General features: G+C 40.2%; 1 protein-coding gene across 3 annotated transcripts in view; it reads left to right on the top strand.

Annotated features, from left to right (window-relative positions):
* The window catches only part of hipk2 (homeodomain interacting protein kinase 2), a 188903-nt gene that overhangs the window by 159678 nt on the left and 17208 nt on the right, over positions 1-12017 (top strand). For 2 of the 3 annotated variants that reach the window (XM_003220899.4, XM_003220900.4), the window contains exons 12-13: positions 8086-8367; positions 10712-10959. In XM_003220899.4, coding sequence (XP_003220947.2) covers positions 8086-8367; positions 10712-10959 — 530 coding nt within the window. The remainder of the gene's footprint in view (positions 1-8085; positions 8368-10711; positions 10960-12017) is intronic. The other variant, XM_008110548.3, reaches the window with a different exon arrangement.

The raw sequence follows: 12017 nt of genomic DNA on the forward strand, positions 1-12017 counted from the left end.
CTAGGTCTTCTCGTGCAACTCTATGATCATCTTCTGTCTTTAGCTGACCTTAGAATCGTGATGACCTTAAAGCAAACCTATCATGGAATTTCCTTGGCAAAATTGGTTCAGAATAGTTTGCCATTGCTTTTGTCTTAAGATTGAGAGAGAGTGATGCGCTGTAGGTCACCCAGGAGGCTTTCATGGTCTCCCAGAGTCCTAGTTCAACATTCAAACTACTGTTCTGTACTTGATCACAATTAGAATAGAATCTCATTATTTTATAGTGCAGGCTTTATTTCTCTGTTAATGCAGGCATATTGCTGCAGCTTGGCACCAAAAGTCTCTATTGCTTTAATCTTCTTCTTTCTCCTCCTCATATTGTTAAAATACTTCCAACTAGACGGAGGATGAGGGAAAAAAAGGGGCCAAGCAAGCATTACAAACTTTGTAAAAAGAATCTTCTTTATCATAGACTTTGTTAAAGATGTTTCCAGATGAGTCAGTCCAAAGTTGCATTCACACTTCAACTTCTAAGTGCTCGACTAAAATTATAATGGGTGAATAGGTCTTCTTTACATGTTATATTTTTAGATGCAGAATGCAAAGTGTGAATATAGCAATTTTATCGGGGAGCCATGACTGACTCATTGGCAGACCTGTGTTTTCCTACGTAATGTGTGCAACAGCTTTCAAGATGAGTCATCGGAATATGGGAAATTGCCATACACCAAATAAGTCCATTGAACTAAGAGCTCAGTATTGTCACCTCCAATAAACAGCTAGTCTCCAGGATTTCAGAAAATCACCTTTCCCAGCAAGGAATATTAAGGTTGAATCATTAAAGATAATTTACTGGGTGGAAAGCCATAAATTTAATTTGTTATGTGAATAGTTATTAATGCATTGCGGATGTGTTTGTTTGAAATGTAAAAATCCATTCAGAAGACTAAAAATACCCCAAAAGTTACTAAAAATAGCTGCATGAATCACTCACAAAGGAATAAATTAAATTAACAGAAAGTGGTGATTAACTTGTTTACTAGTTGTGTTTGAAAATTAAAGTAATGAATATAAATCATAAATTGGGGACAGGGATGAGTGAAATTTCAAGAAATGTTGTCCAAACTCTGCCTGGAGATGCCAAAGATAAAACCTAAGGCTTTCTGCAAGCAAAGCATATAATGTGTTGTAGAAAAGTCCAAGTAAAAACTATACAGTGAGGGGTAATCAGGAATCAGTCATACTAGATTTGGTGCAAGTCTATGTCATTTCTAAAGTCGCTGCCATCAGGGAATGAGCTCCCGCAGCCGCAGTTTCTCCTGTTAATTTGATGTCTTGTTTTGAGTGATTTGCACATCACAGCTACCTCGGTACTGAATTATGATTATTCTGTCTGCCAAATCAGCCCTAGGAAACAAGAGAAACCTTTCAGCATGCTTAAGGAAACCCCAGAGGTTTCAGAAATAAGTTTTTAAAAATAACTTTAGAGGGAAGAAACTGGCATCAATAGTCCCCTCAACGCAGCAAGGACTGAGCAGGCTCAAAATACTGCCAGATGGGAAAGATTATCTAAAAGAGGACATGGATAGTTAAAAAAATTGACAGTTGCAATTCACACAGCAACATAGAGATAGATACTAGATAGATAGATAGATAGATAGATAGATAGATAGATAGATAGATAGATAGATAGACAGACAGACAGACGGACAGATAGATATTTGCAGAACTCCCTTGGTTCCTATTTGAATGTTGGATTCCACTGTTACAACAGTTTCCTTGATAGAGTTCTTTCCTTTGGTGACAGGCAGAGTTTGAATCGCGTATCAGTATTTTTTTGTTCTTTGACCCACAATTTCTCTTGACTATTAAGATATGACTGTACTCTGTACGCATTGTAAAAGGTTCCGCTCTGTTTCCCAAGAGAAGGTTGGAAAGCTTCTCCAACAGAAGATTTGGACTTGTTTAAATCCACTGAAGTGATGTCTTGGCAAAATTTGGGATACTGAGCTGCTTAAAAGGCCTATTGTTTCTGCTTCACTGAATATGTGTACATAGCAGATCAAGTTAAATACAGATAATGTGATGGCAGAGGATAGCTTTTGCCTTATGTTTGAGATGATGATCATATCATTCAGACACGGCAGAAGCATCAACGGATTATGCTGGGTTATTGCAAATTAATGTCACTTGGAAGCTGCCGTTGCCTTGCAAAGATACGCAAATCTCAAAGTATAGTCTGCTCAAGCTCTCTAATTCTTAGTTTTTGTTATGCTTGAAACTAGAGAACTAGAAATGAAGGAAGACTATAATGTGCAGCTATACTGTAGAATTGATGCAGCTCAACACCACTTTAACTGCCATGACTCCATTCTATGGAATCTTGAAAGCTGTAGTTATGTAAGATCATTAGACTTCTCTGCTAAAGAGTGCTGAATCCTTGCCAAACTACAACTGTCATGTTTCCATAACATCGAGCCATGGCAACCAAAGTGTTGTCAAACTATAGTGTAGATGTGCCCATCATTCAATTTTTTAAATTTAGGGATGAGTTTGATCTTTAATTATCTTAATTGCATCTGGCCTAATGTTATGTGGACAATGAAGCTTGGGCAGCACCCAAACTCGAATTGCAACGCCCCAACACAAATCAAGGAACATGAAAGGCACTGCAGACTAATTCAACAAGTCAGCCATACCAGAGCACCTGATGAACCAACCTGGACACAGCATATTATTTCAGAACACAGAAATGCTGGACCATTCTAACAACCACTATGTAAAACTACATAGAGAAGCCACTGAAATCCACAAACATATGGGCAATTTCAACAGAAAGGAGAAAACCATGAAAATGAACATAACCTGGCTACAGTATTTAAAAAAAAACCCTCTAAAATTAGAACAGTAAACAAAGAACAAAACTCTGAAAACAGGGGAATTTCAGACAAGAAATAATCAGGGCCAGCTAACACCTCCCAACAAAGGATTCCCCAGGCAGGAAGCAGACAGGCTTTGAAGCTCCTATTGGGGAGATGGGGAGGGATATAAAAATAAGATATTATTATTATTAATCAAGGTGGCCAATTGCAACATTCATACTTGCCTCAAGCAGACAAGAGTTCTTTCTCCCACTCTAGACCTTCCACAGTTATATAAACCCCACTTGCCTAGCTTATTTATTTATTTATTTATTTATTTATTTATTTACAGTATTTATATTCTGCCCTTCTCACCCCGAAGGGGACTCACAGCGGATCACATTATATACATATAGGGCAAACATTCAATGCCCATATACACATAGAACCGAGACAGAGACAGACGCAGAGGCAATTTAACCTTCTCCTGAGGGGATGTTCGATTCTGGCCACAGGGGGGAGCAGCTGCTTCATCATCCACTGTTAAATTTGCCTCCCCACTTTATTATAAGTGGTACCTTATTTCCTACTTGATAGATGCAACTATCTTTCGGGTTGCTAGGTCAGCAACGAGCAGGAGCTATTTTTTATTTTTTAATTGACGGGTGCTCACCCCGCCACGGGCTGGCCTCATGATCTCATGGTCAGAGTGATTTATTGCAGCAGGCTGCTCACCAGCCTGCCCCACAGCCCAGCTTCCAACAGACTTCACAATCTCAGAGGATGCCTGCCATAGATGTAGGTGAAACATCAGGAGAGAATGCTTCTGGAACATGGCTATATAGTCTGGAAACCTCACAGCAACCCAGCCTTGGGTTTGTATACTTCTCCTTGCGAGGAGTATACCAATTGTGAGTAACTCTTTTGAAGCTCAATTTGTTGTGACGTCCAAACTTGTATCAACCATAGTTTATCTATTGTTTCTTGCCTACATAATTTTATTTCATATCTATCTTTCCTTTTTTACCTGAGTGGGACAGGCCCAAAACAGTTCTCACACAAAAAAATTTAAACAATCAAAATTTTTAGCTTTGAAATCATTTAAAAGGCTTATAAAAGTTAAAAATCAAAACAGCTGCTAAATAGGAAGTTTTCTGGTGAGCAATTGCACATTGAATGCCTAGTAAAATAAACAAACAAAATCTTTCCTTGATGACAAAAGAAGAGCAGGGAGAAGACCAGGCAAGTTTTCTATGGAATTCTAGAGGCTGGGAGCCACCACTGAGAAGGCTCTCTCTCTTGTCCTCACTAAATTGTAAGTTATGAAACTAGATTGTTTCAAGAAACCAAAGTCAAGATTGACCATAGTTTAGAGCTTGGGATTCAATATTGAACCATGGTTAAAATCAAAAACACAAGCAGAGTGCTCTTTCTTCCTTTGTGACTGTTCTAAAGAGAGGGCAATGCAGGCATGGCTGAGCCCAAGCTATACTGTGTTTTGTTAATGTTAAACCAGGGGCCAGGTTTGGACTCTGCAAGTTAGATTCACTTGTACGTAACTTAGTAACAGTAGTGAGTGGGACAAGGCAACATTATCTGCCTTCACTTCTCTTCTCCAGTTCCCTTGGGGTGAACGAATGGGTCCCAGGAAGAGATTTCTTTCTTTATGACCAGTTTATGTGTTGGAAGAGGAAGAATGAAATCTTTCTTTTGTGGTGTTTAGCTGATTTGTCAGGAATAAGAAGGGAAAGACTGGAGGCAGACATGGTGGCCTGGCAAGCTATTTTCAACCTGCAGGCTGGAGGTCCCCCACCTCTGCATTAAAACGTAATTTAGTATTATGTACAAACCCAGCCTGTATCTTATTCTACAGTGGCATGTACCATATCATTAAATAAATTGTATATTTTTTCTTATGCAATGTTTATCATGCTCTGCTTTGAAGACTGCATGGAAAAGCAGATTATGAAAATGTTAACTTAAATTTGCAAATTAAGTGATGCTTCCAACAGGCAGTCACTGATCCAAGAATAGATTATTTTTATTAAAAAAATATGGGTGTTTCTACTCACCACACTGGTGAAGTTATTAAAGGAAAGATCATTAGATAATGGACCAAATCCTTTTTCTGGCAATCTGCATTAAGCACAGGTTCTGGCCTATGACACAGTATAGGATATTTCGTGAGTGAATTTTCTGAATGTATGTGAAACCCCTCTCTAGTAGATTTTGAAGCACATTGTCTGGACAGATGTTTGAAACATTTGCATTACTACACTGCCTTGCTTTTGTCAGCAAAATTTAACTGACCTCTCTGTCAAAACCTGGCTTTTAATGAGCACTAAATTCCCTTTAATAGTAGGGAATTGATATCCAGCTTGTAAAATGGAGAAGTATGCATATCTGCCCTGCTTTGAATATGGCCAAAGAACCAAAAGTACAACTACTGAGGGAAGGTGGGCACAATTACCCAACAAATATGACATTTTCCTTCAGTGCCCACATTTCTAGCATTTTAGTAAGATGAGCATTTGAAAATAGAAGTTAGGCACCCAAAGAAAAGGAGCAGACACAATTACAAAGGGAATGGAAATGCAGAAAATTTAAGAGTTCTTGGAATAAATGGTTTTCAATGTCTATCTCTCTAGAATGCTAGAAATTTAGGGATTTAAGGACAATTTCATTGGAGGAGGGGTGGATGTTTATTGGAGGACAATGCCATCGCTAACACATAACTATACCCCTGCTGAAATCTTAAAGTGACTTTACAATCACTCCCACTCCCTTAGGCTGTCCTTATTTCCTTTGTTGAAATTCCAAGAATATTTTGCCCATGTGAAAAGTAGTGCAGAAGTCCTGGCCAGTTAATGAAAGAGGAAATGGATAATCATAGCACATCGGACTAGGCACTTTCAGGACATATGGTTCCTTTGGATCGGCTTCTGGTTGGCGTTATTACATACACATGCCTGATGTGCTTTGAGAGAAGAATATTCCATATCTCTCATTGGTATTCAGCAGGCATCATGACTGCTACTGTGCAGCCATTTGTTATGCAAAGGACTCGGTGCAGTGTGAGTTGTCCATAATTCCCTCCCTTTGATACATCCCAGCTAGTCCTTTGTTAGCTTTCAGACCAAACTGAAGATTGAGACAAAGCCCAGCTAAAGAATGCTTTTGCTGGAGCCAAAACTTTACTTTTGTTTTGGTTTGTTTTACCCTTCTGTTATCATGCTTTATCTCATCCTGGAAAGATTCAAAGATCTCAAGTATGAGGCAGCCTGGTTTCTGGGAATATGTGAGAAGTTCTTCCGGGGAGAGTTTAGTGGCTTCCCAGGGGCACACATCCATATAACCCAGAATATCATGGCAGGTATTCCACAATATTTGCTTTGGACTGTGTTATCTGAGTCCACACTGCCATATAATCCAGTTCAATGTGGATTGTAAATAGCTGTGTGAAAGGGGCCTTAGATTCCCTTCAGCCCTCAAATTTCAAATGGCAGATGTACTGAAAATATGGTGCTTCTCTGATCTTTGGAATGATCCAGGCCCACCTCCAGTTTTCATGAGATCACAGCATGATTTCTCACTCTATTTTAGGTGAATGTGTGCTGTTTTCACTTTCTGTAGTGTCCCAAAGCAACACTGCTTCAAAATCATTAGGCAAAGTCCCAATTGTCCAAGTTGGGGAGAGGTTACGGCAGTCATCAATATATCAATACCCTATCAGGCCAGAGAACCTAACATGTGGCATTATTATCTCAATATCTTCTTAGAGGCAAACATTTGGGTGGGAGGGTGTGTAGTGAGGAGTGAAGACCCCCCCCCCAAATGAGTCATTTTGACCCCCTAAACCCCAGTAGATGGGCGACTCTTGGAATTTAGACAAAAAAGTTAAAAAAAATTGTTTGGAACAGCTGGCTAAATAACTTCCTGCTTCTCCTCTTTCTATGTACATTTGGACTGGAATTCTCCAACAATATTATTTTAGTTCAGCAGCGAAGTACCATAATTTACTAGGAAGTGATGAATGCCTCATAGCAACAAGAAAGCTTTCCATCATGCTTTGAAGAGGTTGTGGTGGGGCTATTACTAGATGAAAAAAAACACTCCCCTGAACCTCACCATGCTAGAGAATTGGCTTATTGTAACACACTCTATGTGAAGCTGCTTTTGAAAATGGTTCAGGAACTTCAGCAAGTCTGAAGCTCTGCTGCTAAAATGCTGACAAGGAGCATCTAACTCCGTTGAAACAACTCCTCTGGCTACTGGTTTCTTTACAAGCACAATTTGAAGGGCTGATCATTACCTACAAAGGATATTATCTACAATATGTGCATATTAGGCCCAGACTATTTGAAAGACTCCCTTTCAAAGCTTGCCAGAACCTTAAGATCCTCAGGGGAAGGCTTTCCCTTGGTCCTCTTGGTGAGGTTCATCTGGTGAAAACACAGGAGACCTTCTTAGGGTGCATCTATACTATGGAATTAATGCAGTTTGACACCACTGTAACTGTCATGAATCAATGGCATGGAAATAAATAAATACATAAGCCATTTGTAACATCCAAGCTAGAGAGCCGGTGTGACATAGTGATTAGAGCAGGTATGGGCAAACTTTGGCCCTCCAGGTGTTTTGGACTTCAGCTCCCACAATTCCTATGTCTGGGTTAGCGCTTTGGACCATGACTGTGGAGACCAGAGTTCAAATCCCTGCTTGGCCACAGAAACTCTCTGGGTGACCGGAACAGGTCACAAACTCTTAGCCTCAGAAAAAAAACTTTAGAGCAGTGGTTCTCAACTTGTGGGTCTCCAAGTGCTTTGGCCTACAACTCCCAGAAATCCCAACCAGTTTACCAGCTGGGAATTGGGAATTGGAGGCCAAAACATCTGGGGATCCACAAGTTGGAACCACTGCTTTAGAGTATCTGTAAGTTGGAAACAATGTGAAGGCACACAACGACAGCAGCATCCAAACTTGAAGCTCAATATAGTTTACAGTGCTAGTGTAAATATTGAAGTCAGCTGTAGCTGATTGAAAGTATAGGTCTTCCTTAAAGGAAATAAACCTGGAATCCTGTGCCTGTTTAGCTTTGGAGTACTCCCTTCCTTGACATAACTGACTTTTCTTTTAAGTCCCACACAAATGTGTGGCCAAGAATACAGAAAAGTAATAATGAAAAAAAAGATACTGCAAAAGTGGGATCATATGCATTTAGCATGTTCCTATCTCTTTTCAGAAATGTGTCCAACTTTGAGGTGTCCTCTTCTCAGACGATCAGCTCTCCGCAGCGGTCAAAGCGCGTGAAGGAGAACACCCCACCTCGCTGTGCCATGGTGCATAACAGCCCTGCCTGCAGCACCTCTGTCACTTGCGGGTGGGGCGATGGGGCTTCCAGTACCACACGGGAACGGCAGCGACAGACGATTGTCATTCCTGACACACCCAGTCCTGCAGTCAGTGTTATCACCATCAGTAGTGACACGGACGAGGAGGAAGAGCAGAAGCACGCACCCACCAGGTAAGTGGCCATGAATTCTAAAAAGGGATTTTACCATTTTCAAAACCTTTCTAGGGGTGCATCTACACTGTAGAAATAATGCAGTTTGACATCACTTTAACTGCCATGGCTCAATGCTATGGCATCCTGGTAGTTTGATGAGGAGACAGCACTCTTTGGCAGAGAAGGCTAAAGACCTCCTATGATTCCAAAGCACTGAGCAACATTAAACTGCATTAAGTCTACAATGTAGAAGCAGGTTACCATTTACCATAGAGGCACCCTAGAGGACCTAGAGATAATGTTTGATTGTTTCTTTGTTTACCATATTTATACCCGCCTTTCTCAACCCCGAAGAGGACTCAAGGTGGCTTTACACATAGGCAACTATTCAATGCCTTAAAACAATGTACAATTAAAATAAATATTTTAAAATAGCATTTAAGACACATTAAAACATTTAAAAACATTACATTAACTATTAACCATGCTATCCATAATTGTAATCTGAGCCATTCCAGTAGTCATTGTTATGGGAGGAACAGGGGAGAAAATTAACCAACAGTACAGTGCTGAAATTTCCTCTTCACAACTATAGAGCCTTTATATAACTTAACCAGGCAACCATGGTATCCATATTCAGTTGGATGGCATGATTTTAATTGTTGTTTTAATAATTTATATTTTAATTGCTAGGTTTTAATGGTAACTGTTTATTTTAATATATGTGTGTATGGCATCGAATTGCTGGCTGTTGTAAGGCCGCCTTGAGTCCCCTCCGGGGTGAGAAGGGTGGGGTACAAATATAGTAAATAATAAATAACCTTTGGGTAATCAGCATTTTAAAGGCTCTGTTGTTAAGTACTGGATGATAATTAAGCTTATTCAGTAATAGTTATGGATTAGCTTGTGCAGACATCATATTTTTGGTCTGCAAATCATCCACATTTACAGTATGATCCCTAAATCTGTAGGGGATACATTCCTGGATTTACAATGGAAACACAAGTGTCTTCCAGGAGAAACACACTGTAGAAGTGTGCTGGAGGGCCTAGCAATTGCTTAGAGAAAATACCTCTCTAGTATTTCTAGGTTCTCCAGTGTGACCTTGTGTTTAACCTCCAGCAGAAGCCTACTATAGAAACATACTGGAGGACCTCGAAAATACCAAAAGCAACCACCTCCTTAATATTTCTGGGTTCTCCAGCATGTCTGTATGGTCAACATCCAGTGGAAGCATGCTCTAGGCCTAGAGTCATACTGGAAGATCGAGAAAAAGCCTAGAGAGAAAACATTTTTGGACACAAATCAATGAAACTGCAAGTCTCAGTTCCACAGATATGCGGTCATACAATAGTGTATTAATTTCCAGTGTATCTGGAAAATGTATCCAGTCTCTAGATTGAATCCAAATAAGGCCTTAGGTCTTGGTTTTCTAGAGTACCAATAGGTGGAAAATATATTTTGTGGGTTTCACCCCTCGAAAGGGAAATTCACTCTTGGAAAAGTTGTCATGGGGAAAAGACGTCTCCACTGAAGCTTTATCACCAATCCTTGTTTCCACAACAAGTCAAATTTTTCAAAATCCAATTGTCACAGGGACAGAAGGTGGGACAATATCTTCTGAACAGGGGCAAAGACTGCAAAGCAAACACAAGAGTGTTAACCTTTCCCTATGCTATCCAAAACATATCTACCTACCTACCTACCTATCTATCTTTGGCTGGAATTACACCTTAAAAATTTACCTGTTCTGATTTACATACAAATTTAACTTAAGAACAAACCTACAGAAACTTATCTTGTTTGTTACTTGGGGACTTCTTATAATAAGAAAATTAAGTGCCTTCTGATGTAAGATAATGAAAGACTGCCACCTAACGGAGACAATTGATACACGTGAAAACTTGAAGACTCAATTTGCTATGCATGTTTATATTGGACAAATTAAAATAAAATAGCAAGGCACAGAGTTAAATTCTTGTCCAAATAATTAAGTAATCACATTCCAACTGTGAGATTTTAAAAAAAGAATACATACAAAAACCCAAATTCAATTGCTAGTTGCTTTGGAAGTAGACCCATTTAATTGAACAGTATACTAATCCTGTTGAACTACTCTTGTTGCAACCGAAAATTTAATTTGAGGATTTTTTTGGGCAGACGTTAACCATAGAATTGACCTATAGATTACTGGAGGGAATGGATTAATAAAATGCACACATAATCAAATCTGCAAAAGCTAAGCCCATAAATGTGGATGGTCAACTACACATACTGTCACTGATAGAGGAGCCCGGATGTACATTTTCACACTGACATGCATGGAAGCCTTACACAGGAAGGGATTGGTTTTGTTTTCCAGCCCGGTGTCTAAGCAAAGAAAAAACGTCATCAGCTGTGTAACTGTACATGACTCCCCTTACTCTGATTCCTCTGGCAACAACAGTCCCTATGCAGCGCAGCGCCGTGGAGGAAATAACAATGGAAACACCTATGATGCCAAGGGAGTCCCGGAAACACATTGCAATGGCAATCCCCGGACAATTATTGTGCCACCGCTGAAAACCCAGGCCAGTGAGGTGTTAGTAGAATGTGATAACTTAGTCCCGGGTAAGTTTGCAATGTTTTTCAGTAAAATATGAGATTTTGCACAAATATGTCTTCTTGCATCCTGTCAATTCCCTTGCTTTGCTGCTATTAGCAGACCACTTGCATTTTATGCATAAAGATTTCATTATGTGCTGACCAGTGAGTTTTGTAGGGTTTACCCTCTACCAGACTGATCCGTAGTCACTAGGGGTGTGCAAAAAATCATGTGTGCATCGTATGTTGAAACTATTTCATAAGACTCATACATACCACATGATATTAAGAAACTCCGGCAGCATCCACGCAAAAAAATTAAGATTCAAAACACTGACCTGTGACTTTTCAGAAGAGTTATGTAAGTCTTGTAAATAGTTCCTGATCTCTGTTGTGGGTGCTGCTTCTCCCCCAAAAGGGCTGGGTTTGGTTCCCCCAAAGGGCTCCAAAGAGGATGGTGGGGTCCAGAGTCAAGGGAGAAGCCCCACTCTTTCACCTAAGGGAGAAGCGAGGGGAGCCCGGGACAAACAGATTAGAAGGAGGGATGTCTGGCTGGATGGCCGGGCAAGAAAGAAGCCCCTCCGGCGCATGGCCAGCCTAGAGAGAGACAGGCAGAGACCACACTCACATTGAGGTTTTAATGCTGGCAGCCCCAGCATTCTGATGTGAGCAGAATTCTGGGAAATGTAGTTTAGGGAGGAGCCATTTGAATTCTCTGGCTCAGGGGTCTTTTCCTTCCAAAACTACATTTCCCAGAATTCCTCCCTGAAAGTTTTAATGGGATTTTGAGATAAAAGGGGATTGTTGGAAGTTGAGTCAACCCTGTGAGGTAGGTAAAGCTGAGGGGCAGTAACTAGTAGATTTCCTCTTCTTCTTCTTCTTCTACCTATCATCATCATCATCATCATCATCATCATCGTCGTCATCTGTTGGGGGTGCTTTGACTGTACTTTTCCTGCCTGGCAGAAGTGGGTTGGGCCCCTTGGTGTCTTCCAGTGAAATAGTACTGTTAAGTTTATGTTGGTTAAAATTCCGTAAATATCAATGGATGTGCAAATATTTCTGAAACTTGGCGGGAATGATGC

This window comes from Anolis carolinensis, chromosome 5 (genome assembly GCF_035594765.1).
Source record: "Anolis carolinensis isolate JA03-04 chromosome 5, rAnoCar3.1.pri, whole genome shotgun sequence".
Classification (NCBI taxonomy): Eukaryota; Metazoa; Chordata; class Lepidosauria; order Squamata; family Dactyloidae; genus Anolis; species Anolis carolinensis.